This window comes from Agelaius tricolor, unplaced genomic scaffold, assembly GCF_023055355.1.
Source record: "Agelaius tricolor isolate 1412-34295 unplaced genomic scaffold, bAgeTri1.0.p SCAF_16, whole genome shotgun sequence".
Classification (NCBI taxonomy): domain Eukaryota; kingdom Metazoa; phylum Chordata; class Aves; order Passeriformes; family Icteridae; genus Agelaius; species Agelaius tricolor.
Window position 1 is genome coordinate 11,741,622 of NW_027269276.1, and position 27,332 is coordinate 11,768,953.

The 27,332-nt window shown below is 39.6% G+C and overlaps 2 protein-coding genes across 5 annotated transcripts in view; one reads left to right on the forward strand and one right to left on the reverse strand.

Moving 5' to 3' along the window:
* Positions 1 to 526: 526 nt before the first annotated feature.
* AP4E1 (adaptor related protein complex 4 subunit epsilon 1) lies at positions 527 to 19,819 on the reverse strand. 2 transcript variants are annotated; one of them, XM_071441530.1, is made up of 21 exons: positions 19,614 to 19,819; positions 19,247 to 19,318; positions 18,293 to 18,416; positions 17,078 to 17,151; positions 15,676 to 15,797; positions 14,630 to 14,789; positions 13,974 to 14,140; positions 13,342 to 13,415; positions 11,181 to 11,303; positions 10,983 to 11,092; positions 10,590 to 10,733; positions 9,232 to 9,340; positions 8,978 to 9,096; positions 7,985 to 8,287; positions 7,313 to 7,427; positions 6,809 to 6,944; positions 5,980 to 6,235; positions 4,662 to 5,237; positions 3,123 to 3,307; positions 2,273 to 2,430; positions 527 to 1,830 (listed from the first exon to the last, which is right to left on the reverse strand). In XM_071441530.1, the coding sequence occupies exons 1-21, from the start codon at positions 19,773 to 19,775 to the stop codon at positions 1,670 to 1,672; spliced, it is 3,450 nt and encodes a 1,149-aa protein (XP_071297631.1). In that variant the 5' UTR covers positions 19,776 to 19,819; the 3' UTR covers positions 527 to 1,669. The 2 variants fall into 2 exon arrangements, with proteins under 2 accessions (XP_071297631.1, XP_071297632.1); XM_071441531.1 differs by having other exon boundaries at positions 19,618 to 19,747.
* A 4,168-nt stretch (positions 19,820 to 23,987) lies between these two features.
* Positions 23,988 to 27,332, forward strand: part of SCG3 (secretogranin III) — a 28,163-nt gene continuing 24,818 nt past the window's right edge. The window contains exons 1-5 of one of the 3 annotated variants that reach the window (XM_071441534.1): positions 23,988 to 24,269; positions 24,959 to 25,011; positions 25,570 to 25,615; positions 25,710 to 25,925; positions 26,976 to 27,118. In XM_071441534.1, the coding sequence (XP_071297635.1) occupies positions 24,185 to 24,269; positions 24,959 to 25,011; positions 25,570 to 25,615; positions 25,710 to 25,925; positions 26,976 to 27,118 (543 nt within the window). In that variant the 5' untranslated portion in view covers positions 23,988 to 24,184. The remainder of the gene's footprint in view (positions 24,270 to 24,958; positions 25,012 to 25,569; positions 25,616 to 25,709; positions 25,926 to 26,975; positions 27,119 to 27,332) is intronic. The other 2 variants (XM_071441533.1, XM_071441537.1) reach the window with 2 other exon arrangements.

Consider the following 27,332-nt stretch of genomic DNA (forward strand, 5'->3'; position numbering starts at 1 on the left):
TAACACAAGTCTGATTTACCAGCAGGGCAATCATCTGCTGGAAATTATTCCACTATAAATCAGTTTTCATTTATATAAACTGTCTTGAAGTGCCAAGTAAACATTTAAGTATGCAGAACATTAAATATATTTACAGGTTCAGTGCACTTTAAATTCCTCAGTAAGAGGGTACTGAAACAACAATAAAAAAGGAACTTTGCTTCAATGATTATACTTGTGATAACACAAGTAGCTTGACTTAAAAGAAAAATTGCTATCAGCACATTAACATTCTTACAACAATTTCATGAACGTTTACCAAAACATCAAAGTAAAAGAATACTTTGTTTTCCTTTACAACCAGTGCTTATCAGGTGAGAATCAGTAATGCTGACATGTGAGAGGCTCCTTGTTACTATTAAACACACAAAGTACAGAACTCTACCACAGAATCCCTTTGTACCATGTCTGAACTGTGTGTACAATCTTGGATGCTTCAATAGAAAACATGACCAGCTATAAATAATACTAACCAGCACTATTTTTCATTCAGCATCTAAATAAATTCAGATTGCTGGATTTTCAAGATTGTGAGGTTACTTCAGGAAGAGGAGACAATCTGCTCAGACACATTTTCCACATTTGCTGCTGTGATTTAATCCCTCATGCCTTGCTGCAGTTCCCAGGCATGCACACAACACAGCCACATCCCTGCAAGTCAGACCTTTGATGAGTCATACCCAGGCTATAAATAATTAGAAGTAAAAATAAATGGAAGCTTTCCCCTTGTGAATTTTCATGCACAGGGATTTTGGCCAGATCAAATTTATAGGGTAGACTGGAAAGCAATGAACATGTTCACTAAACAAAAATCAAGGAGTCAACATGTCCACAGCCAAGTGCCCCCAGCTCAGTCATCTCAGAGCTGATCCACGTGGAACTTCAGCTTAGCCATGCACAAATCCTCAGTGACTGTCACAGACCCCTGTGGAAAGGGAATGAGACTGAAACCTGGGGCAGAAAGAACTGCAGACAGGAATAACCTGAAGGGCTTCAGCTAATCCCCCAGGAGGTGCTTCCAATTTCACATGCCTGACTCCTACCAAAAACCTATTTAGATGTTATCCCTTCCATGGTAAACATCAAAGATCATGGGAAGCGTTTTCCTCCCTAGAATCTTTTAACTGTTTTAAAACCATGCATTTGCTGCTACATAAGTTATTTTATATAACCACCAATATGGGTCTTGTTGCCAGCAGTGCTTAAAAATAGCTTTAGAAAAATTATCAAAATAAAATTAAATAACTGATCAAGTCTGACCTCATAATGGAAATATGTTTTCTTCAAAATCATATTTAAGTAGTTGCCATGAAGAATAAGTGTTGGCATCTATAAAAGCTGTGTAATAAAAATAAATACTTTCAGTCATTTACAACAAAATTAATATACATTTCACTTACACAGGTAACAATACTTTAATGTACTGTACAGTCCTGAGCATGTTTTTGCAGGGGTAATTTAGGTCACCATTTTCCCCCCACAAGTCCACTTGGACATTGCCAGCTGGAAGAAAACTTTTAATACTTGAAGAAGCAGTATCTTAGTTTAGCTTTGGTAATTATCTGTGCAACTGTATAAATCTTTGACTTGCTTTCACACACCAAATAGATTAAGGCAGGCACTATTGCTCTCAGGATTCCTCCATCACCTTCTGACACTGATAGAGCAAACCATCTGGAAGAGCAGCACAAGGGGACCTGAACCACAGGGCCAGCATCCCTGAGTGGGTACGGCAGTGCAGCAGGCAGGGCACAGATGGCAGGAGCTGGCAGGCCAGGATTCCCTCATTACCTGAGAGACCACAGGGAAAAATGCAGTAACAATTAGCAAGCAACAACTGCTATAGCAGACTTGACAGAAAAGTCAAGTCTGTCACACTCCATGTCTGCTGTTTTCCCCTCTCTTACCTCTGTGTTCCTCATGGAACACATCAGCACAAATCATGCCAAAAATCCCACCTTTGTCACACAGCTTCATTCCCTTTTTGTCCTACCCAAAACTCTTCACAGTGCAAGTTTTCTCCTTTGTAAAATCCACTCTTTGCTGAACACTTGTACCTTTACATCACTTTCCCACAGACCCCTGAGTGAGGCAAACAAAGTCCATGGGACACCAGTCCCTTGTTCACCATGCTCCCAAACATTCCCTCCCTAAACCTGCAAGATCCTCTCTTCCACTTCTTTTCCTGGGACAAATGATCCTGTGAGCACCCCCACAGTGTACTTTCACTTACCTATAACATCAACTCTGTGGAGTTTCAGCTTCTGTTGCAGTGTATCCAGGGCTGCTGAAAGGGAATCTTGGCAAGATGACATTTTTATGTTCTGTTTCACATCATTGGAAAGAGACAACCACAGCTTCCCAAAGTCTTCTGTAGTCATTTCCATTGGCCTAAAAGGAAGTTCACCACACTTCTTAGCCAAACAATATTTATAAATCAGAATATCTTTGGTTTCAAAAAATCCTGTATATGGAAGCAACTGGACAATAGAGAACAAAACAAGTAAATATGTATTAGTCTAATCAAACCCCTCCTCTTTCCAGCTTAACATTTAAAAATGTTTCTATGCCTTGCTTTAGATTTCTAAATTTAAAAAAAATTAATTTTCAAATTTCACATTAAAAGAAAAGTCTGTTGGACAAAGGACACTTGTTTCTTCCTACTCCTAAAATAAATGCAGTGTTCAAAAATGAAAAGAATGAGCTTTCTCCTTCCTCTGAAAAGTTGTCAACCTTTTCATAGAGTGTTTTGGTTTCTGCACACAAACCACTTGTTTCCTCTTGACATGTTTACATTATGCCATATTTTAAAGCATCATGTCCTTCTGTTCTCTTTTCTCTTAGTCTCTTCAAAAACAGTTACAGTCAATATTCTCCCTGCATTTGTACTTCTTGCTGGAACTTTACCCCTTTTTCACAAGTGTAAAATAACCCTTTATTATCTTTACCAACCATCTCAAATTTGAATTAGCTGCTCAAGGTGAAGCCTTATATTTTCATAGTCAATACCCAAATCATCCTGCCCTTGTCTAAAACTGAGCTGTATACAAGTGTTTTTAACAACTGCAGTTTATTCTATTTACCTGATGAAGTCCATCAATGATAAAGTTACTGAAAATTCAAGGCAAGTTTCCATCTCTGACTGGTAACTAACAGAGGCAGGAAGAATTGCCTGTGTACAAACTTTGTTCATCCTCACACATTTCTGGCAATGTTCCACACTTTGAGCTTCAATTACAGGAAACTGGGAGGTGGCACTCTCCAAAATCTGTAGAATGTCATAAAAGAAATAAAGAATGTAAGTCTTGCTGTCAAGTTGTGCAAGTGATTCAGATACAGCTATAAAACCGTCTAAGTGCCTCTTATTTCTGTTGATTTTTCTTGGAGTATTTGACAAGTGAACAGAGCCACCATATGTCAGCCCTCATGAAGGATAAATCAATCACTAACACCTACAAACATTTTATGGGATACACAGCACCAATGAAATTGATCTCTGACAATTGGCTTCTCCCAGCCCTAAAGAACTGCACCAGGAACCTGAATTCTGCAGCTCAGTCCCAACAAACAAGCAAGCAGCAATATACAAGCAAGCAGCATCACATCAAGCTATACACTAAAACAAGAAGTTGAGAAAACATCCCTAACAAAAAGGATTTCTAGATTACTCAGCAGGCCCTGGCTCACCAAACAAACTGGTAACAGAAATTCTGTCCATGGTGGTGGTCTGGGAGGGAATTTAAGTGAATTACTAGAAAAATCTAGACAAGAGATGCTCACTCTCTGTCAATGCCAAGACAAGTTTGATTCAACTCAGAAATGGAAAGGGACCCCATAATCAATTAGCAGTGCCTTGATTAAGTAAATTCTAAAAGAAACAATCCACTTAATTCTTGTTATCAGGTTGCTGAGTTGTTTAATAATTCTGTGCTTCTTTTAAGCAAAATCTGGGGATAGATCAATCAATTGGCAATTCCTAAATATCTTTCCAAATATTTAAATGAAGTTTTATTTATGACTATAACATGCCTTTACCAATCATATTTAAATCCCAAATGTAGCCAATGTAAAAAATCTGCACTCTCAAAGATCTGCACTCTCAACTAAATGCATGAGAGTGAACCATGACTGATGTCTTTGAAAAAAGAATTGAAAGAAGCTTATACAAATTTGGTGTCAGGAAAGCATCATGTTTGCCTATCAGGTAAATACAAATGAATGCACAAGCACAGTAGCCACACTCAGACAAAAGAAAGCTACACAGTGAGGTGAACTCAAGTCATACCACTCCAAGCAGGGCCAGTGAGGTTTGCATTTGGTTTAGTCTTTGCATTCAGAATGGAAAAATCACATATATTCATTACACAGAGGCAAACAAAATCAAGGTGAACTGAAAAAGTGAGAGGCTAACTTTTATAGCCAGTGAGTTTAGTAAGTTTATAGTGAGGTCTCTTTCACCTCCTTTTAAAGCTATGTGTAACAGGTGTACCACAGGGTTTTAAGGAAATACTTTGGAAAAAGGCATGGCTACCACATTAAACCAAATATTGCATTGTTAAATGCAAGCAAAAAGCAAGAAGTTCCAAGTGAATTTAAAATATAATGGAAACAAAGTTTCTTACCTGAAAGTGTTCTGTTTCTTCAAACACTAAGTTCACAGCATGAAGTGCAGCAGTGCTTTTATTTGAAACAAAAACAATGAGCAACAGAGAGTCATCTGTCCACACCTTACATAAATGCAGAGCTAAGGCATCACTCTGACAAAGTCCCACTACTTCAGAGTGAGGAAGCTCTTCAAGTTCTTCTGGTAAGGAAGGGACCAATGGTGTTTCACTGGCACTCTCACATTGAGCACTTGAAGAAGGCTGAAAAATTTCAATATCGCTATCAGCAAACAAAGATGACTGTGACAGCCTGTTAGCTGAAACTCTGTCATCCAGCACAGATTTTCTGAGGGACTGAGGTGTTTCAAATGTTAAATTGTCTTCTACAATATCTGAAGAAGGGGAGGCTTTCCTTAACCTTGTGTGCATACTTCCCTCAGAATCCTCCATATTAATAGGTACTGTATCAAGTAAGGGACCAAAATCTGAAGCAGCACTGTTTTGGAAGACTGATGCCTCCTCACTCAACTGCTGAGTTTCAGTTATCTTTGATTTCCTTTTGAACTTCTGAGTAGCTGTGTCTGCTTTGCCCATCTGAAAATGAAAGAGAAAAAAAAAATGGGTGGAAAAGTTCCTAGCAATCAGCTGTGTTACTGTTAATACCATGCAGTGAGGAGGTGAGGAAGGACCAAGGAATCAAAACAGATGATAAATACAAAGAGATTCCAAATATTTTAATGGATCCAGGGGCTTGCTGTATCTCTTACAGAGGACTAAATTAGCTTATAATGCATGAATGACTCAAGATTCTCTTACCTAACTAAAAGCTCTTATTAATAAAAGACTAAGCAAAGGCAGTATCTGGTTAACCAGTGCTAAGTGCCAAGATTTGAGCTGGCTAATACAATGCCAGTCTTAAAATATTACCTAATAGTGAATTCTTTTATGTTCCACATACTACCATACATAAATTTAAAATGGTCTTGACATAGGCTGTCAAAGTCTAGCCTTACATCCAAATGAATAGTGACAGCTCTACAAGGCTGGGTCAAGGAACAGTTGTTCAGGAAAATTAACACTAAAACTTGGAGCACAACATGTAAACAGAGGAAAGCTCCAGTTACCACATCAGATCTGCCTCAGAGGTTCATCAAGCTGTTTCAGGTTTCAATAAAATATCACACTGCAAAAGCCATTCTCAATAGTCTTTCAATGACTTGGGGGGGGTGGGGTTGTCTTATCACTAATTTGATCTCCATTTGCATACAAGTATCTATAATTTTCAATAAGACCATATGTAAACTTTGAACTGTTAAATCTCAAAAGAATCACTCACCAGGCTGACACCAGCACTTGCTCCCAGCCCAATGAACAAAGTTGATGCTAACTGCTGCTTCTCTTTGTCTTCCTCAGACAGGCTGGCACCTTGCTCAGGCTGCAGTGCAGGAGGTTCCCCCACCTGCCCTGCTAATAAGCTGCCACAAGGCACTGGTTGTGGCTCGTTTCCTTTCCCTGTTTTGTTTTCTTTCTTTGGAAGGTAACCTTCTTTTCCCCACAGCTTGCGTACTCCCTCGAGTTTCAGAGTATTTGTCCTAAAAAGGCAAACAAAACAAAGCAGGATCAGCCACAGGAACATGTTCATAAAAACATGCCAACACTCAAACACCATTCACTGCTTTGGTGCTTTGATAGATAAGAGTGAGCAGTAAAATATAAAGATTCTGGAAAGCTTTCCTGCATACCAGTTTAGCAGAGTAGAAATGAAGTTATTAATTTGTATGAAACTATGGATATGGAATTAATGTGTAGTGCACTAAAAATAAAAGGAGCATCTTATACTGCAAACCTTAGCCTCACTTTTGTCTTTAGAAAAAAAAAATCAGAAAAAATAATAAACAATGTAATCATCAGGCAATCCTACCCCAATATTACTGCATTAACTATCACCTCAACTGCAGTCTGTGAAGTGGCAGAAGAGTCTGACCACAACAGCTGTTTTCCTCCTTATTACACAGATGCCCCCAGCTGATTTTCTTCTTATGTGATAGAAGTTTCCAAGTTCAACTGCACCCTTTCTAATTCCATGCAATGAAGCAACAAAGACCCATGATAACAACAAGAACAGAAGCCTAAACGTGCTTCACTTCAAACACAAATTTACTCACTCTTTGTGCCCCGTCTCAGCACTATTCCCAGATATATCAGAGCCAAAAGATAAACCAGTGGGGGACTGTCTGCCAGTGACACCAGATGAGGACACACTTGAAGCAAAGGATAATCCATAAGGTTCAAAATTCAGTGCTGCAAGACAGACAATTTTAAAATTACAAGGAGGCATAAAAAAAAGTAAGAATTAAATCTATATTTCTGAAAATAGATATTCCTGTATTGCTGGACTTCTCAGGCTTTCACTTTAATAATCCCCACAAATTTCAAATCCTCTAGATCAGCAAGGATTACAGTAAGACTTTCTCACCTACAGATCAACAATCTATATACATCAGCTAGACAAAGGGGGAACTAAAATCTAAGTTGAACTTAGCTCTTGTCTACAGACAAGAGCTGTGTTGAGATACTATTATTTTAAGAAGATCAATTAACTGTACACTTTAATTGTTAATACTTCTCAGGTAATTTAGCAGTATTAAATAAATGCAGTGAACTGTCACCTTTTTCCTGAGAAAGTTTCTCCTCTTGTCTCTGGTGATGAGGCTTATATGGTGCTGCACCATGAGCGAGTCCCTCAGCCACAAACCCATCCAGAAAAGATAAGGAAGCATCTACCTACACAGAATTTAAAGGAATGAAAAGGCAATGAAAATATTTGCTCTATGTGAACCAGATGTTACCAGAAGAATATGGTGTCTTATCAGCAAATCAGGACCTTCATGTCACATGTCCCTTATCTACCAGTTAAGATGATATATAGACAGAATCTTTTCCATCATTTACTGTGGAAATTTCATGGTCAAAATCAGTGGTTTTTAAATAGGAGGCAAACCCTTTGAATTCAAAAGCAGTACTGTATCACTAAAGCAGGCCTACCTCATCTTTGAAAAAAAACAAAAGGCAACTAAAAATAAACCAGTGTATGAAATGATAATTTTGCTAAAAGCTACTCCAGCTTACTTAACTAAAACACCATGGTTCTTTATCTTTCAGTACAGAACACTATGATTCATCCCATATGCCTGAAGAAGTTTCTGAAAACTCACTTTAGGCAGACTTGCATCCAGTAAGAACTGCAAATACCATTCATTTTGGAAACACCTTTTCACCAAAATATTCATCCCCCTGGACCACAAAGAGGTTCATGAAAAAGAACCTGGAACGTGTCTTACCACCAGGTCACTGCAACTAGCATCAAACGGAAGCAAGCTTTTCATCAGTGCTTTGTCTTCACACAGATGCTTCAGTTCAAAGGCATATTGTCTCAGGCATGTATCCAGAGAGCTGCTGAGTTCTTGGATTATTTCATCCACTGTTTTTGAGCAGGAAGTGTGTGATGCTATCTTGGTGACTGCAGCCATTATCCATGCTTTAGTTTCAGAAGTAACAAAAGTCTTCTTCAGCAGGCCATGCAGCTTTGTTAAAATAACTTCTGGATCAACATCTGTAACAAGACTGAAATATTCTCCCAACACCTATTCACAAAAAACAGACAAAATATGTATTTAGAGCAGTGCTCTCAGTTTTGAAACTGGAATATAGTATTGAAATAACACAATAAATCCACCTCACACTCAAGAAACTATTATTTAAACAGAGATTATTTTATCCAAATTATTTCTTTACCATGTTGTGTTTCATATGTCAAAGGGTTGAAGCGACCTTTGTGTTCACCTTGACAGACTCCAACATTTGGCTTTTTAAAAATCAAATAACTGTCTTGCAAAGAAAGCTAAATATAACTAGGCCCTGACAAACCACCAGCTCCTCAAACTGCAGCCTCTCCCTTGGTGGGAGCTGAAGCTTCCCCAGTATCAGACAACACCAGCACAGCACCTGGCCAGTCATTTGCAGGGCTACAAGAGCATTTCACAACCACATCTGGCTAATTTAGATGAAGACAGAAAGGCTCTCAGTATGCAGCCAGACTCAGGTGGCTGCCAAGCCATCCCTGCATAAAAGGGAGCAAGTCAGCTTTGCCACAAACCACAAGTTAACAGTCCTCAGTCACCAAAGAGGTCGCTAAAATAGATTTCAGCATGTTAGCTTGACTTCAAGTACAAGTGACTGAAAATTAAAGTTTAATAAATATTTATTAGAAACATTATCACCTTTGACAGCTTCCTCAAATCTGTGTGTGGAATTCTGACCTGTGTCTACCTTACCCAGCTCATAACTTGAAGGAATTTCTGTGGATACAATTTATCTTCCTCCTCAAGTAGTGCCAAATAGGACTGTACTGCATACATTCGTAGCTGATGATCTTCTTTTTCATCATCAAATCCTAGAAAACAGCACCATTTCTGTGAAACACAAATAACATATCCTACCAAATATTTCAAAGTACATTTTAAGAAAAGAAAAAAAAACCAGATTAATAAGGAACATGTCTAATTCTTCAGAGCATGTGGGGAGTTACCTTCAGCCAACAGCCTCAGGAAGTTGTTTGGGATATCAGAATGCACAACATCACCTCCAACTGAGAACACAGCATTCATTGTCTGGATGAACCACTCATTGTTAGGGGCATATGTGTCCAGATGTTAAGGAATGAAATGCTAAGGCATAACTTTTTCCTTCTTTTTTAGTCTATTTCCATAGGAATGCCCATTGTGATCTCCCCAGTAAGTCAGGGATCTGATGGGCAAATATCAGCTCCATCTAACCAAAGAGGAAATATTCCTGGATCTTTTAGGAAGTGTTTCCTGGAAATCTCATGAAAACTGGTGATCAGTTAGAAAAGCCTGAAGTTACTTTGTTGAAAAAGTTGAGTTTATGCAGGCCTCACACATTAAGGACAATATGTTCACATTTGTCCTACTCTATTTTAAGCTCACACTTCTCCTGTGCTAGACTTCCACATAATCTTTTGTTTACCCAGCATCACTTGATCAATGATAAGAAAACAGTGTTTTTCAGCAGTGCTTTGCTGTTGATTTACAAACTTTACAAAAACATTTTGAAGCACTCCACACAAATCCTCACTTTTTTTTAATGTATTTAACTTTTGATCAGCCTTTGTTAACTTTGAAAGTTGGCTTTTGCCTTCTCTCAGATAAGTCCTGAAAATACAGTTAATAAGTGGAAATTTTTAACAGCACAGAAATTTCAGAGTTATTGCATTTGTTTTTGCATACAGCAGGACAACAGAGGTTTTTTTAGTACAGTACTCCATGCCAAGCACTGCACAAACAGGATGATAAGGCAGCTCTCTGTTATCAAAAGCTTACAACTCAAGATATCAGACAAAATCACACACAGAAATCAGGCAGTGGCAGGTCTAACAGTAATGCACATCATAAACCAAATCCCTAATCATTACTTTCATCTTTTATGGCATTCTTTAAAAATCTTTTCTTTATTTCTATCCAAGTGTGCTGTTCTTAAAATCCATACACCAATGAAGAGTTCTATCAGGGAAGATCAGTCCCACAATTACAGAACAGCACTTCAAGTAGCACTGAGACATCTCTCTCTATGCAATGGTATAAGGCTTCAAAGTTGGAATTTAAAACACAAGGTTTTAATGCTGAACTCCAAAGCCAAAATTTGTGTGCAATTAGTTTCTCTCAGTGAAACACAAGAAACACTGTAGTCATTACTGTATGTGCTTTCTTTTGCATTTGAAAGGATGGGAAGCATAGCTCTAACACTTCCTACTTCACAAGATCAGGAAAGATGCTTGATAGGTATCACTGCTACAGGTGCCTGAGCTCTGACTTCAAAGTTTCAGAAAAATAAAAGGATATTTCTCAGCTAGTTCAGAAAAATAAAAGGATATTTCTCAGCTAGTTCTGCTATTTTGCCAACTAAGCTGATGATGGCATATTCTTCTTGGCTTTCTTTTAAGTAGTCAAGCATTTTCTGGACTATGACAATTACATTCTGCCCATTTGTAATCCTGTAGAGAAGCTCTAAGGTCTGAAAGAGAAAGCACAAAAAAATTAATTGGTTCTGATGACTCAAAAAAAGCAGCAGCAAAACAGCAGCTTTAGTACACCAAATTGAGCAACTATTCTTAAATTAAATACACTGCATCTCTACACAGTTTGTCACATTAGCTGTGTTTTTAACTGTTCTCTCACAATTATGGAAACATAAGATTTTTACACAACTCATTTTACAAAACTTACAAGCACCTAAATTTTTGACATTTAGAAATTCACTGACCTCCCTCTTAATAATGGGATCTGGATGGTCCAGACATTCAATTATTGTCATCTGGTGCTGAAGTGCCAGGTTTGGATCCTGCTGGATAACATAGGTCAGAGCCTTTAAACCTGGAATGGAAGAGATTGCAAGTGATGTAAGGCAATGCTACCACTATGGCCAAATTAAAGACACCATAATGAAATCAGGCATCCTTACCTAAGTATTTCAAATTAATTTTGGGTGACAAAACAAATTTTCCAATGCACTTGGCAGCCTTTTCAAGTAATTCTGATTTGGGATGAATGGTATAAATTGTTTGGACACATTCAAACAAGATGGCTGCAGGAGGAGAAGACACATAATTAATGTGTATTGAATACTTCTACAATCCAAAATTTTTAACAAACAAACGAGCTCAGTGTTCCTCAAGGACTGGCAGTGCTATCCCACTCCCACTGAATCTAACCAGAGAGTGCCATCTGACATAAGGTAAAAGTCTATCTCCTTTGTACATACATGTTTTAATTAGCCCCTGCAAACAACTTTCTGTCCTTAAAGTTCTTCCAACCTTGAAGTCTCCTACAGCTGCTCAAGGCACTGGACTGGGACAGTCTTCAGAAAGCCAACAAACAACTATAAAGGATTTGAGACAAATTATTTTTGGTAACTCATATAATTTCTTAGCGACTACAGCCAAAATCATCCCAAGAACATTCTTCAAAAAAAGAACCAATGAAAAATTAAAACAGAAACAAAACCAGAAAAAACCCAACAGCTTTGTACAGTTGTTTGAGAAAAATCTAGAAAAAAGTAAATACTCCTTTATGGCAACAATTTGGGCAAAGATTCAGACCAAGTTAGTCTCCCAAGTTAATTAGGGCTTACAATCATGATGTTGTTCTTGTAAATCAGTGACTAACTGAACTGTCCAATAGATAGCCCCTCTCTTCCTTAGCCATTACAGACTAAATCTAAAGACTAGCACACAACAAAACTGCCTGTAAGAAACATGCCATAACGAATGACTCTTTATAAGAAAGAGCAATCACTCAGAATTACATTTTTCTTTTGTCTGGGATTATCAACTACAGTTTTATAAAATGCTTGCCAAAGGTGAACAAAAACTACTTCTATGTCCTTGTACAAATCATGATGAACTGCCCACTTTGTCCTCTTAAGTGCTCAAAACAAATTTAATGTTTATCTCCTGGCATGTGCAAATAGCCTGTATTAAAAGTCAACACACCTCCTAATAACTTGTATGTTCTTACCTAAAAGAACAGAAGCAATCAGCTGAATACTCTAAACATCTGACAGATGCTTCCTCATTTATTATTTACTAAAAGAGAATACTTCCCCAAAGTTGCCCTTTTTATGGAAGTGAGGCTTACACAATGCTTTACAGCATATGTATGATGTAGGTGTTAGACATCTACAGCTTTGAGCCGTGTTCCTTTTCTGTTTCACCCCTCACTATTGTTTTAACAAAGTGTCAATTTTCTTTCCATTGCATTAGCACAGGGACTTGGGCACATCTACAGGGCTTTATTTAACAACAAAAAAATTGGGGTGGTAGGTTTTCTTAGTAGTGAAACAGCTTTTAAAGGAGGGTTCTAGATCATCAAAACTGGGATTTTGGGGAGGCATTCAGACCTGGGGAGGAGAAGACAAAGAAAAAAGACAAATAAATTGCTCAACTTTTTAGCAGGAAAAAAGTTAACAGTGCAACTATTCCTTTTGCTTTGTAGTAGCAACAAAACCAGCTTTCTCTACTGAGAAGACAAAGAACTTCTACCAAAATGAACCTTCTGCTAGGTTTTAGGAATTTTCAATTGAGACATGTGCCAAAGTCACCCTTCCACAGGCAGCACTGTCACTGAACTCTGGAGGTGTAATGTTTATTAACTGTGCCCAGAGGGGAAACCCTACACAGCTGCAAGGAACTGACACTGTCTCTGCACACTATTGCTTTTCTCAGGGCAGTGAAGAGAAATCAAAGCATTTCTACCACAGAGATGTATCAGCAGGATTTTCTTTTATTGCTTTTTTCAACTTAAGCAATGTCCAATAAAAGCTTTCATGAAGCAGCTGACTTTGTGTATTTAAGGACAGGGTCAATGCAAACACAGGATAAAGGCTTTTGAGCCAAAAAGAGTTCCCTGTTTATAGATGTGTTTTAATTCAATGATAAAAAATTAATGCTGTACAGCAATGCATCACTTGTGCTACTATTTACTAGTTGGACACTTGAGAATACAATTAATGTTAAGACTATAATTAGATTTTTCAAAAGTACTGTTTAAGTATTTTAGCATAATCAATTAATCATTTTCTATCTTTTCAAATATTGATAATTACATAAAATAACCTTACCCACCATATGTAATATTATGATTAATCTCTGCTCTTCTTAAAGATTCATCTAGAACATCATACATCAATTCACTTGTCCTATTTAAGAAAATATTTACAATTAATTGCACCACTAATAAGCAGGTAGTCTTATTTTGCCAAACAGTTCAGAGCTATTATTGAAACCTGTAACACATTATTCATATCCACAAATTTGCTATAACACAGAAGAGCTCTACAACATGATCCTAAATGGCATTTAACAGGATGCTTGAAGCTTTCAAAGGAAACATTTACCATATTTTAAGAAGAAAAACACTTCCCTTGCTGCTTGCACAAATAAACAGGTCAATAGGAAAAGGATCATGGACAACCAGGTCCTCACAAAATGGCAGCACTCTTAAAATAGCTTTACTCCAGCTCTTCACTGTTATTTGGAAACATTGTAACAAGTCCCAGTAAAATTACATTTTACTCATATTACACAACAATCAATTGTTTATACAATCCAGAAGCTAAGAAACTACTTTTGCAGAAATTAATTATTGGTTAAAGACAAATGTGCAAGAATTTCGACACTGAAAGCCTCTTACAGTCTATGAGGTGCAGGCTGTTACTGTACTTCAAATTATTACTTACAGAGAAAAATCTGGTTACCTTGGATCATCTTTTCCCAACAGCCCCAAAATTCTTAAAAGCTGAATTTGTAACCATGGTGCTGGCACACTGTGATAGTTGAAGTCAGCAGAGAGCTTTCCTCCCACCACCTGCTTCAGGATGGTTACAAAACTCCCAGTCAAGTCCTTGTATCCAGATGAGTTTTCCTACATAATGAAAATTAAATTCAACTCAAATATTTCAATACAACAATTCAAAAATAAAAACAACCCACAACTTGAGTAAGATCAAAATACCTACACTGATGGCATCATTTCTTGAAATCAGACTTCTGCTCTCAACCCTCAGCACCCATATGCTCTTCCCTTTAAGCCTATGCGCTTTTCTCACACATTTGCAAAGGGAGCAGGTGTAACACATTTACAAGGAAATTTCCCTTTAACCCACTGTAGGACTTAGATCCACTAGCTAAGGACCCAGCAATGCTGAGCATTCAGACCCTGAAGAAGTGGATTTGCCCAGTTAAATGGAGGATTGGCAGAAACAAATGTAACACTTGACTATATAAATTAACTTTTCTAACTACTACAAGTGAGTTTTTTTCTGCAAAACCTTTGTAGAGCACACTGTGTATTTAAAATAAAAAACACAAAAATACCTCCCAAATTCAATTGTGCTTCTAATTCTTTGCCTACCTTAATCATTTGCAGATAAATATGCAAAGAAGCAGCCATGACTCCAGCATCCCTGTCACACAAAGCCTTCCTGAACTTATCGTGGATGTGCTGAACTTGATTAGGAGCAATGAGATAGAATTTGTATAAAGCTTGAACAGCTTTTCTTCGGATAATTTCCCTGAAATGAGATTTACACTTAACAAAACAAGTGTACTTGAAGTACTTGACTATACAAAAAAAACTTGCCAGACCCCAGATCATGATTTGTAAAGAAAAGAACCCGTGTTTTACATGTTGGTAAAATGACTTTGCAAATACCACCTAAGCAAGGAAGTGACAAAGCCAGCTTTAAAGCCTAGTAGGGATGGATGTCAGATTGGTGATTTAAAACAATGTGCACCAAATAAACAATGAAATAGGCCATGACTCAAATCTGTTGTGGTCCAAAAAATACATGCAAAAAATGTATTTCCAAAAAATACACATCTAGAAATTACTGAATTAATTCATTCTGCAATTCCCTTTTCAATCAATAATTACAGCATTTTCCTCTCTTTGGCAAAACTATCCCTTCTATGGGAAAACTTTGCTGAAAACTGTCCCTTCTATGGGAAAACTTTGCTGAAAACTGTCCCTTCTATGGGATATAGTAAACTACAATTCAAACAAATCAAGGGTATCCACAGATATACCTTTATCAGTTTCTCTAAAGAGCTTTATGAAAAAAGTGTCAGTGAAGTTCAAGGATCTGGATCTGTTTCCCCACCTACTCAACAAACATTTCTTCATGCATATTGGTTAAAAGGACTCCAGCAAATAAATTCAATTACATTCACCTATCCACACTGGCTATGAAAAAATTTGCTATCTATTCAATACTCAGTCAAGCTGTAAATAAACAAGACAAGAATCCAAGAAAAAACACAAGGAGAGGATTAATTTCTAAAGGTGATGACTAGAAAAGACCAACTGAGAGAAGAAACACTAGTTTATACTAAAACTACCTACAAAATTAAGTTATTCAGCTGTACAAGGCCATTTGAAATTCTGTAATGAATACCTACTTAGAATGCTGAAGCTTGTCTTCTATTAGGGGCAGAACAGCTGGAATCATCTCCCGTGGAAAGATCTGGCTGACAACAGTTAATGCCATGCACACCTCTACCAGGTTAGTGCTCTGCAAGTCCTGTGACATAAAACACAGTAAATTTTTCTTCAGACTTTTAAATTCTGCACAGATATCCCCCAAATCTTTCACAAGCAGGCTGGACCTACCCCCCTAGAGAGGCCACCCACAGCCAGCATCCTGCTCAGGTTTGAGAGGAGCCAGCTCTCACTGAGCTCACCAGGCTCTTCTCCTCCACAGGAATGGGAACAGGCAGCTCCTCACACTCCTCTTACAGAACCACATTTTTATTTTAAACATGTGCAACATTAACACACAGAGCTACAATCAATAATACTCTCTCTACTGCTTTTGATTTAGCCAAAAGATTTTTAAAAAATGAGCAAGCTCAATAATACTGCCAATTACCTATCTGTACACTACAATATTACCTACTTCCTAAGAAGCAGATGCAAATTACAAGTAACATTCTGCAAAACTAACAATCTCACTCTGTCCTAAATACAATCAAATATAGTAGGTATGGTTCACTGTAACCTTAAACCAAAAAAACCCCAATGGATGAACTTATGAAGACTACAATTACTTTTCAAAACAAATTAAATGTGTGAGATTTCTAGCTGATATAACTTGCTTGGTTCATCTCTCCCAGATAAGTTTCAGTCCTTATTTGGTTTAACTTAACTTAGTGAGTTTCAAGCCATATTTTTCAATATTATGAAAAAGTTTTCAATCACAGCAACAAAACAACCATCACTTTCAATCTGTAATTTCTGGGACTTTGGCCTACTGCAGTAAAAAAAGTAAACATTACACAGAAAGAGTTATAATAAGTCATAATTGCTCCATGTAAGAGACATCAGTAATAGACTTTCAGTGGTACTCCAAAATGTATTTCCATTTTCTGTCAAAGTCATCAGATGAGCTCAGAGAAGGCAACAGACACTTGCCATCAGCTAAAAGCCAAAGCTAACACTGCAATGTGTGTGCATGGCTCCTCCTGGAGTTGAGAATGTATACAACTGGTACATTTATAAAGTACAGTTTATGGCATATCCCCTCTGAAAGAACTTTTAAAAGATGGCTTCAAGAGCAAGAACATCAAGATCAAATTAAGAAGGCAGGGAAAGGCATTTCAGCCTGTCTTTGCTAATCAAAGTAATTAGATGTTGTGTGACAAAATGGGAAGAATTGGTCCAAGTTTTTCACCCCACAGCCCCCCCACCAAGCTGCAGCCAAAGTTGGTTACTTCCCCACTGGCTCATCTCCTGGCACAGGGAAACAGCCTCTCCTGTGCCTCTAAGATTTTCTTTCTTCTTTTTTTTACAGAAGCACTATACCTTCACAACTGTGTTCACAAGTAGAAGCAGCAGTTCATGATTTTCATGTAGAAATAGAGAAACTGCCAAGTAACCTGTAAAAGAAAGCAGACTTCACTACTATTTTCAAGCAATAAACAACTTTATGACAGAAACTTTAAGATTGTCTGTAACACAAGAAGAGTTAACTCAAACAGTTACAAAAACACAACAAAAAACCCCTGCTGGATAAAAGTTGCTCCTGTTTTAAATATCAAGACTCTCATTTTCCAGACAAATCCATTGCATTTAAGTTGCAGTAAAGCTCAAGAAAAAACAGCTAAGAACTCATAAGTTGTGATAAATAAGAGACATTACAATACTTTACAGCTAAAGAACAATCAAGAGCACCAGTCTATTATAAATCACTTCCTGGAAAACTAATGTCTTCTCTGTATAGGGAAAAGTCTATTACTTTTAGACTACACAACACAAGTGTACTTCCCTATAGCTGTTCTGTTTTCTTTCCAAATAATAAAATTACTCTTCAAAGGAATTTTATATTCAACTTGGAATATACAAAAGTCAATCCAGCATCCTATGCCAAGAACTCCTATGTTATTTTCTAACAATGAGGAAACCATTCCAGAACCCAGGAAAAGAAATGTGCCAGCAACTTTTTTTTCTCCAAGGCCCCTGCAACTTTTTTTCTCTAAGTTTATAGCCACACTGGCAGAAAAGGAAATCAGTCTCATGACATTTCAAAGAAATCTGAAACAGCCTTCAAGATTTCTCTGGGAACTTCTGCCTCTATGCTGTAAGGGCCTCCCTAATTTTGCCTCATTCCCTACAACTCTTTCTAAAATAAGAAAAAAAATCCTACCAGCACCAAAACAGAAAATATTTGGAAAAGAAACCAGATCATGACAGAAATTCATTTTCGGCTTGATGTGTTTAACAAATATTCTCTTAAATTATTTGTTTACTGGTGTCGCAATTCAAAACAATGAAAGAACTGATGATCCAAAATAAATTCATTTCCCTGCCTTCTGTGCTGCAAGCACACACAGAGCACCTCACAAGCCAAGGATTTAGATAATTCCAAAAGGTAACAAACCACGAAACAAGACCAAGAAAATAGAGGAACATTTTAAGTAGGTTGTACTTGACATGAATTATAAATCCTGAAAAACTTTAAAACTGGGAGAACAGTAAAACTTTGAGAACATTATAAAGGCTACAGCTCCATGCACATACCAACTCTCTTCTCCAGAAGATTCCCTTGCTGGGCAAGTTTGATTGCGTGGATGTATCCAAAGGAAGACTCGTAGCCCAGCATTTCACAATAGATGAGTCTCACCATGCATTCTTTCATCAGTCTCTGAAATACCAGAAACAGCTTATTGAAAATTTTAAGTCCAACATGTTTTATGCTCTTCCTCACTGTTCTACTGAAACAGAGAACTTTATCTCATAGAAACACGTGAATTCACGCATTTTCTAAAATCTCAGTATTCGTAATTTTTTCTTTGCCATGAACTTCTGCAAAGCACTGTTAAATTTCTGCTAAAAAGGCAGAAATCCTCCTATTCTACCCCTAAAAACGTTCTTATTTTGATTAATATGCAAGTGATCAACAGCAGATGCCTACATAAAAAATATTAATTATGTGAAGCACTATGATGATCACACCTTACTCCTCAATTACTACCCGGACTTGGGATGGTTTCTCACTACGCGCAAGATAAAATTTCATTTTTCCCTTCAAAAATCCTCACTCATGGGACTGACATATGTATTAAATAATTCAAACCAGAATATATCATCTCCTGAAACTCAGACATGACAATAGCGCATACAACAAAGCACAGCTTCTTAAAAAGCACAAACTAATTGTAAGAGCAATGTCAGCCTGCAAAGAGCATTATTTGATGGAAGCAGCTCATCACCTAGCTTTGCTGTCTGCATTACTTCAGAAACTACAGAATGACAGTAGGGTCATATTGTTACAGTTTATTCACATCCATCAGAATCGGTGTTCTCACTGTTTTAACCGTGCTGCAAAACCATATGTATTGGTACTTTTTAATGCTGACGATTAAATATCTATAATGCAGATACCCTGCACATCCACCTGTGATAGAGTGAGAACACTCTGTCCTTCACCTTTGGTGTGCTGTTCCACAGCCTGCAGCCACTAACAGAACTTACAAGTGTTGTGTTGGGGGCTGAAACTGTTGCTTTCAAACTGGTTAGTTCCTGCTGGATTAATTTTTCTTCTTCCTAGAAAAATTAAACTTGTTTTAACCTCGCATAGATTTCACAGGCAAAACGTGAAAGAAGAACCAGAGGAGACACGGTCACTCAGCGCTGCCCCACACTCAGCGTGTCCCTCTCCGGGGCCGTGCCCGCCCGGCCCGTGCCCAGAGCAGCAGAACGCGGCCACCCACACACACGGGGATTTATCGGGGCCTTTAACGTGGCCGAGGGGAGACGCCGCGCCCGGGGCCCCCAGCCCAGCCCCGCGCCGGCTCCCCCGGGGCGGGAAGGGAGAGGAGCCCGGCCCCGCAGCCCGTACGTGCTTGGAGGTGAGTGCCGTGATGCTCCGGATGAGGCTGCCGAGCCGGGAGGAGGCCGATACCCTGCCGGGGCCGCCGGCACCGCCCGGGCCAGCACCCGGGTCGTGCTGCCCCAGCAGCCCGGGCAGGGCGCTCAGCGTCCGCTCCACCACGTCGCTCATGCCGGACCCACCACCCCCGGAAGAGCCGGGCCCGGGCGGCCCCTTCCGGGGCGGGGCGGGGCGGGGCGGGAGGCGGGGCCGGCGGGAGGGGCGGCGGGGCCGGAGCCGCCCCCGGGCCCCGCCCGCCGCGCGGCTGGGCCGGGAGGTGGAGCTGGAGCCCCGCGATCGGAGCGGGGCGGCCCCGGCGGGTGCGGAGCCTTCGCCAGCGGCGCTGCCCTGAGGGAGGAGGGCGGCCCGAGCGCCGGTCTGCCCGCGGGGCTCCCGGTGTCAGCAGCACGGAACAGACACTTCAGCCGGGTGCCAATGAGCCGTGGGTGGTAGCTTCTCACAGAACCGGTTCGGTTCTGACCCCAGTTTATCGCAGGATCGGTTCGGTTCTGACCCCAGTTTATCACAGGATCGGTTCGGTGATAGAGACCACTGAGTCCACCAAACGCCACCATCAACTAGACCATGGCACCGAGAGCTACACCTAATTCTCCTTAAACCCTTCCAGGGACGGTGACTTCACCACCTCCCTGGTCAGCCCATTCCAATATCTAATCAGCCTTTCTGTGAAGAAATTCTTCCAAATGTCCAATCTAAACCTCCCAGTTATGAAAAATATTATTCTTAAAGAGTGGGTGGGAGCATCAGGAGGTCCATCACGGCTGAGAGGCTTCAGAAGGGCTGATCTGAGGTGATCCCCATAGCCCTGGTAGCATTTTGTCCTCTTGGGAAGGTTTTCACTAGGAAGTGAATTTCAGTTCAAAGGTGGTTTTTGGTTTTGGAGGTACTTTTTCTGGAAAGGGTGGGGAAGAAACTGAAACAATCCCTTCCAAGCTATGTGTTTCCAATGAAAAGGTATCCCTCTGTCTCCTACATACATCTGGACAGAAAATCATGCTGAATTTCAAAGCTATAAATTGATTTATTATCAGAAAAAGATAAAAGCTCAACAGGAACAAACTGGGATCACTATTTTTAAAAGTATTAAAAGTGGGCATTTCCTTGAAACTAAGATGAAAGATATGGACTGGTAGTTTTTAAAGTTCACTTTACAAAATGATTTGGTTAAGACATCACATTACATTGTAGAAGCATGAAAAACTTGTAAGCTTTGCAGACCAAAAATGTACATTTAATAAGCATAGGAAAAGCTGCTGGTAAAGTTGATGGAACTTGAATAAATGCTCAAAACACACTAGCTTTGGCTTTTATTATTATTATTATTATTATTTTTCATGGTTCTAGAGTCTTAAATCCTTCTCTTCGCCTTAGGTGGTGTATAAATAAGTGCTGTGTGTAAAATGATTCATAGAGCACAAGCCCTCAGGCATTTGCAGGGTTAATTGTTGATGATTGCGTTGAAATCATGAGGACTATTCATAGTGCACACATATGTGCAAAATACATGACTTATAGTCAGATGATTATAGATACACCTAATGCCTTGCACAGAGATCACCAGTAACTCTTCCAACACTTTTTTTTCCTTTTAAGCACTGTGTTATTTAGTATATCATTTGTATTACATGAGATAGAGAAAGCAAATCCACAGAAGTAAGGGATGTCTACCATCTAGGCATAAACTTGGCAAGGTGGCTTGTTGTGCCTTTTTCCTGCTTTCATCTGCCTTCTTTTTTCATCAGCTAGAGGGAAAACTTTGAAGTGTGGTTATAAAACAACTGCAGATGTAGCACTGAAAGGCTGCATTTCAGTTATTTCTCTACACTTCGTATCAACTGCTCTCACCATACCAAGAAACACTCTAATTGCCATTCCTCTGAGTTCTCCTTGGCATCTGATAGGCAAGTGGTATTCTTTCTGGCTCATTTCACATAGCTGGAAATAAAGAGTTCCAGAATAGAAAATGGGTTGATTGTGTATGAGCCAAAATAGAACCCAAAATAGAAGAGCTTGTGCTCTTCATCACGTTGTCTCTGCACTGGGCAGAGGAGTGTGTAGTAGTAGATGATGCAAATGATGCCAAATGAAACAGGTGTAATGAGAAACAAATACAGCACTCTTACCCAGTCATTTTTCTGTGAGGATTAAACCTACTTTGTCATAATTAGCAGAGATTATGTATTATCTGTCACATGTCACACAGGCTCACCAGGGCACCACCAAGGAGCAGGGGGACCAGTGTGCCAAAGCAGAGGGGGCAGTGCCAGTGTGCTCTGTGCCCACAGCTGCAGCACGTGGCTGGCAGTGCCCGTGAACAGGGAAAGGATTTGTGTCTGAAGCTTTAGGGATGGCAGGTTTTGAATTCTCTTCTCTCCCCACCATCAGTCCCAGCCCTGCCCTGTCCTCATCATCCCTTGTTAGAGAGGCTTGCCAAAGCAGGAGACACTTCAGCACCAAGGAAATAAACCGTATGGATCTGGGAAATAATACAGAAATGATTTCACAGAAATAGAAACAATTATCACATAAACAGAAGGGTATCCTGCAAAACAAACACATTTGAACACAATTAGATGTATCATTATACCCAAAAAGCCGTATGTGGATATATCACATAAACAGGCATGGTTTTGACCTTCTTCATGCTGCTGTCTCTAATTAGAACTCCTTCTCCTGACTGCTTGACAGACACCTTCCTTTCAGCAAGTTTAAAATACTCACTGCTTTTGTATTGTTCAGTACTTTTGACTGAATGAGAAATGTGTAGAGTCTTAGCAATGGATGCATGTTAACAATGCCTTGTGAAAAATGTTTGAGTGGAATGAAGTAAACATCAGGAAGGGTACCTGGAGACAAAGTCCACGTTTTTGTTACATTGAGAACATTACACAGGCAATGAACTGTTGAATTAATTCCAGACTGGGATGGAATATAAAACCACATTGAAGTAAGAATTGATCTTTTAATTTGTCTTTATCAGCACTATTCTGTAGCTTTGAGGTTCCTGTTGCTGTACATGCCCATCTGCTGAAGATGGCAGGGGAGGAGGTTACTCTATGCTTCCTTGTGGAAGCTGCTTGTCTTCTGTGCTTCTAAAATGAGGGAAGGATCTGTTTATTATAAAAGTTTTCCTTGTAGGTCACCAAGCGATGTGTAAATAAGGCTGTTTTCTTCTTACATGCAACTATGCTTAAAAGATTTTTATCCAAAATATCCCGTAATTCCTAACTCTGGCTCAGCTCCAAGAATTACCATGCCTGGTAAAAAGTGAGGATTCTGGGGCTATCAGTACATTTCTGGAATTTATTTTCATTGCTCTGGATGTGGAAGACTGATTTATAGAAGTGAATCTGATGCAAACTAGAGCATCATTTTATCTAAATTATATGCAAAGGCTTGACTGTAATGTACAGTGGCTGCTAAGGGAAAAAAAATTGCAATTCTTTTTAGTGCTTGTGGTTAAATTAATGATCGTTCTTTTTTATGTGTTCTTCACAGTTGATGCTGTAGTACTGTGTATATATTCATTGATAAAGGAATGAACAGTTCGGCTGTGTTCCTGCTTTTCACTTGTGAAAGCACTGGTCCTTTTCATGTCTTCAGATAGTTTTTAGCCATTTTTAGCAGTCAGCAAGAACTGAGATTTCTAATGTTTAAGTATTTTCGTCTGCTCCCTGAGTGTGTGCATTTGTGACTACAGAATGATGAGCTCTTTTCTGAAGAAAGAACACTGTGATTTATTTTGGAAGCAGCTTCTGTAGTTCTGAAAAGCGCTACCGCTGCAATCCTTTGTTCTGCCGCGAACTGCTGAAAATGTCTTCCTCCGATCCCTGAGGATTTGTTGGTGTTCTGCGCCAACAAGGGCTACATTTTAATATTAAAAACATTCAAAAATAGCTTACATGGTTATTGTCATTTGTGCTTCTGCTTTTTTAAATCCTAAATTTTAAAGAGCAGGATGTGCTATAATTAAACTTTCCACGTCCCCTCTTTGTCGTAAGAATCACGGCCGACTGTGCCTTTCTGTGGAGAGGCTTTGAGCAGATGACAGGCAGTGATTCACAAGTCGACTGTGCGGGACCGGCTTTCCGCTCGCTGCCAGCCCGGCTGTGAGCGCAGCCTCCAGGGCCCGGAGGGTGCCGCCAGGACCCGGTGGGTGCCGCCCGGGGCCGGTGGGTGCCGCCAGGGCCCCGTGGGTGCCGCCTGAGCCCCCTGGGTGCCGCCTGGGCCGCTTGAGCCCCCTGGGTGCCGCCTGGGCCGCTCCTGAGCCGCCGCTGCCGCCGCCCGGGCCGCGGAGCGAGGGCCCCGCGCATGCTCCGGGCCCGGCCCGCCCCCCGCTCCTCCCCGTGCCCGGGGCCGCCGCCGGGGCCGGGCTCGACCATTTCTGCGGGCGCGGGTTCGAGGGGCCGAGCCCCGGGCAGCGGCTTCCCCGAGCTTCAGCACCGCGGGCCGGACAGCGCCCGCCGGGCCGGGCGGCTCCCGCGGGCGGCTCCCGGTGCGAGGCAGGCCCCGGCCGCACCATGTTCCCCGGGCTGGCGGTCGCGCTGCAGGTGCTGGCGCTGCTGGCGAGCCGCGGGCACGGCTTCCCCAGACCCGCGGGCACAGGTAAGCGCCCGCCCCGAGCCTTCTGCCCTCGGCCGCGGGTGGGGAAAGTTCTGCGGGATGGAGATAGAGGATGGTCACAACTTTCCTTCCGCTTGGCTAAAAGTAATGAGATCCTAAGGCGGCAAGACACCGACCACTGAAGCTGCAATCTAATATTAAAGTGAAGGGATAGGTGCTGGTAGAGGGAAAAGCTCCGAATTTTTTCCGTCTTTTCCAAGCAATGTTTTCATCCATTCTACATCAGTGTCTGCACAAGTCTTTGCTTCTCCCAGTCTCCCGCTGTATTCTGGATGGAGGAGATTTTTAATCTCTTGCTTGTGCCAATCCGATTATTGCTATTTTAGTCAATCTCCTCCGGCACTTTTTTCCTCAATTCGTGAGTTTTCTGATCAGAAAGAGGTTGCTGAGTCTATACCTGTATTTCTGTCTTCTGCAGAAAATCTCTCTCTGCCCCAATCATCTTTGTTTAAAGGTTTGACTTTTTTTATTGTGTTCCCATTTTTCTAGGAACGCTGAATTGTTTTTGCAAGAAAAAAAAATAAAGGATGCAGTTGGCATCCTATTTAAGACACCATGCTGTATTGGAGAAAACTGTAAACTAAGGAAAAATGTCCTGTCTCTTTGTAGTTGCATGTATCATATAACTGAGTATATATATACATATATGTGTGTGTGTGTGTTTATTCTAGATAAAGCTATACACAACAGACAATTAAGTGTAGAAAGACCTTTGGAAGAACAGGTGAGTGAAATAAAAAATATTTACTTTTTTTTTTTTTTTTTGTGGAATTCCTATATATATTTTTAGCCTTTCAGGTACTTGATCCATGAATATCATGAATGGCTAATGAATGGGTAAAAAATAGATTTGTCAGTAAAGTGATTATTAATGGGGTTAGATACAAAATAGGGTTTCAATAATTTTTAAGAACTGGCATATAGACTTTCACTGTCCAGCATTCTAAAAGCATTTTGCTAGCTCCAACAGCTCACAGATATGCCATGCCTTTCTGTTGATGTCCTATGGGAATATAGCATGAGAGCTTGGAATGAAGAAGGAAAATGTAACTTGCATTTATCTTAAAATGCAGCTTCTCGTAATGTCTGGTTCTGATCAGAGGATGGGTGGTACTGATGAAAGTCTCCAGTGCCTATTCCTGTTCTACTTATTCAGGCAAACTTCTTAGTAAGAGTGAAAATCAGGCATTAAGTCCTCTGCTAATACTGATAAATCAAGAGATCACACATTTTATTCCTTCTACCTGTTTGCTATTTTATTTGCTTTATTTTTGTATATTAGATTGCTGAAGCTGAGGCAGACAAGAATAGGAAAATAGCTCCCACAGGTAAAATATCTTTCCTGGTTTTATAACAATATTCATAACAGTATTCAAAGAGGTATAAGACTTTATGTTATGTTGATATTGATATATTTTCCAGAAAACAAGCCAGAGTTCAGGAACTATTCCTTTGTTGATGACCTGAACCTGCTCAAATCAGTAGCAGAAAGAGAAAGGAATGAGAAGGAGAGGGAGTCAATTAGAAGCTCTTTGTATGAACAGCAAGTGGCCATTGATGATGCAGACTCCACCAAGAACCGCAGGCTTGTGGATGACTTTGACTCCACTAAAAGCGGCCTGGATTATAAATTCCAAGGTATTCCATAATCATCTTTCAGTGATTTCTGGGTTAGATTTCTCTTGCAAACTGATTGCTTTCATGAATGTTGCCTTCACCACTAAACATGAGCTCTATTTGTTGCTGGAGTGCAGTTTCAATTGTTTCCAGTTGCTTGTTGTATTACAGTTAGGTTATTGAAACACAGTACAAAAGAATTGCTCCAGATTTTAACAGACTTCTGTGGAGGAAAGTCTAATTGTGTAATTTGTAATGTCTTTTAGCAATTTCGATTTGATGGAAGGAAAATGGGACATATTTTTGGATGAAAATGTATTTATTCTGGTTTGTGAGGAAGAAGCACATTATGTGCCATTTGCTATATGCAGCTAAATCACATATATTTATTCCAAATATTATTTGCAGTTGTGCAGTTGTAGATAATTCTCATAATCACAAACCTAGAAGAAATTACCAACGGCCAAAGAATACTTGCCTTTGCTACAGGAGTAGTTAATTGACTTGTAGTTTAAGTGAGTCTTTTGAGAATTGTAAGCAGCATTTAGCTCAGGATATTTTTAATTATATCAAAGTATGCTGATCACAGACCAAAGCTCACTCATTGTATTGCCTTTCCCATTGTCACAATGATATTATTTGCCATAGGTAACAATTATATAATTAAAAGTTAATTTGCTGAAATTCAAACAAGATTATGTGCCATTGTCATGAACTCTTCTGACCTAAGTGGCCATATAATGAAAGTAGATACCAGGAAGACACAAACAAGTGGATATGGAAATTCTACCAATATTTTCTATAAACAGGAAAGTAAGCTCCTAAGGTTCATCTCTGCTCTTTCAGAAAAGCCACTCAGAAAGATATTTTTCACATGTGGAAAATTGACAGAACTTTTCCTTGTGACTGATTTAATGGCTTGCAAAGTGGGTATCAAAGTATATTCCTAATGTATCTAAAAATGCAGTTTTGTTCTGAAGAGAAAAAGATGTGGGCAGATATTTTTTAATGAGATGTTTAATCTAAATGAGTTAGGATGGTCAGCACACAATAAAACTGTAATCCTTTCAGACGACCCAGATGGCCTCCATCAATTAGATGGCACTCCTTTAACTGCTGAGGACATTGTTCAAAAAATTGCTGCAAGAATTTATGAGGAAAATGACAGAGGAGTGTTTGACAAGATTGTTTCAAAACTTCTAAATCTGGGGCTAGTAAGTATCTTGGAAATCGTCATTTAACTGTGTGTTGCATTGGATTAATGCTCTTTCTAAAAACAATTCAGATGCACACTTTGTCTGAAGTGAGTGGGACTCAGGGTCTAAGCAAATTTCTAGAGCTATTTGGGCTTGCTGGTTGAGCTCTGCAGTAACATTGTTGTTCCTGTGATGTCTTTGCAACAAAATAGGCCAAACTGCAGAATGTTTC

Coding starts and splice junctions, on each gene's coding strand:
- AP4E1 (XM_071441530.1), bottom strand. CDS start 19,775: ATGAGCGACGTGGTGGAGCGGACGCTGAGCGCCCTGCCCGGGCTGCTG. Junction 15,798..17,077: donor TTGTGAACACAGTTGTGAAG/GTATAGTGCTTC, acceptor TTTATGTCACAG/GACTTGCAGAGCACTAACCT. Junction 11,093..11,180: donor AATTAATTTGAAATACTTAG/GTAAGGATGCCT, acceptor CTTCCATTCCAG/GTTTAAAGGCTCTGACCTAT.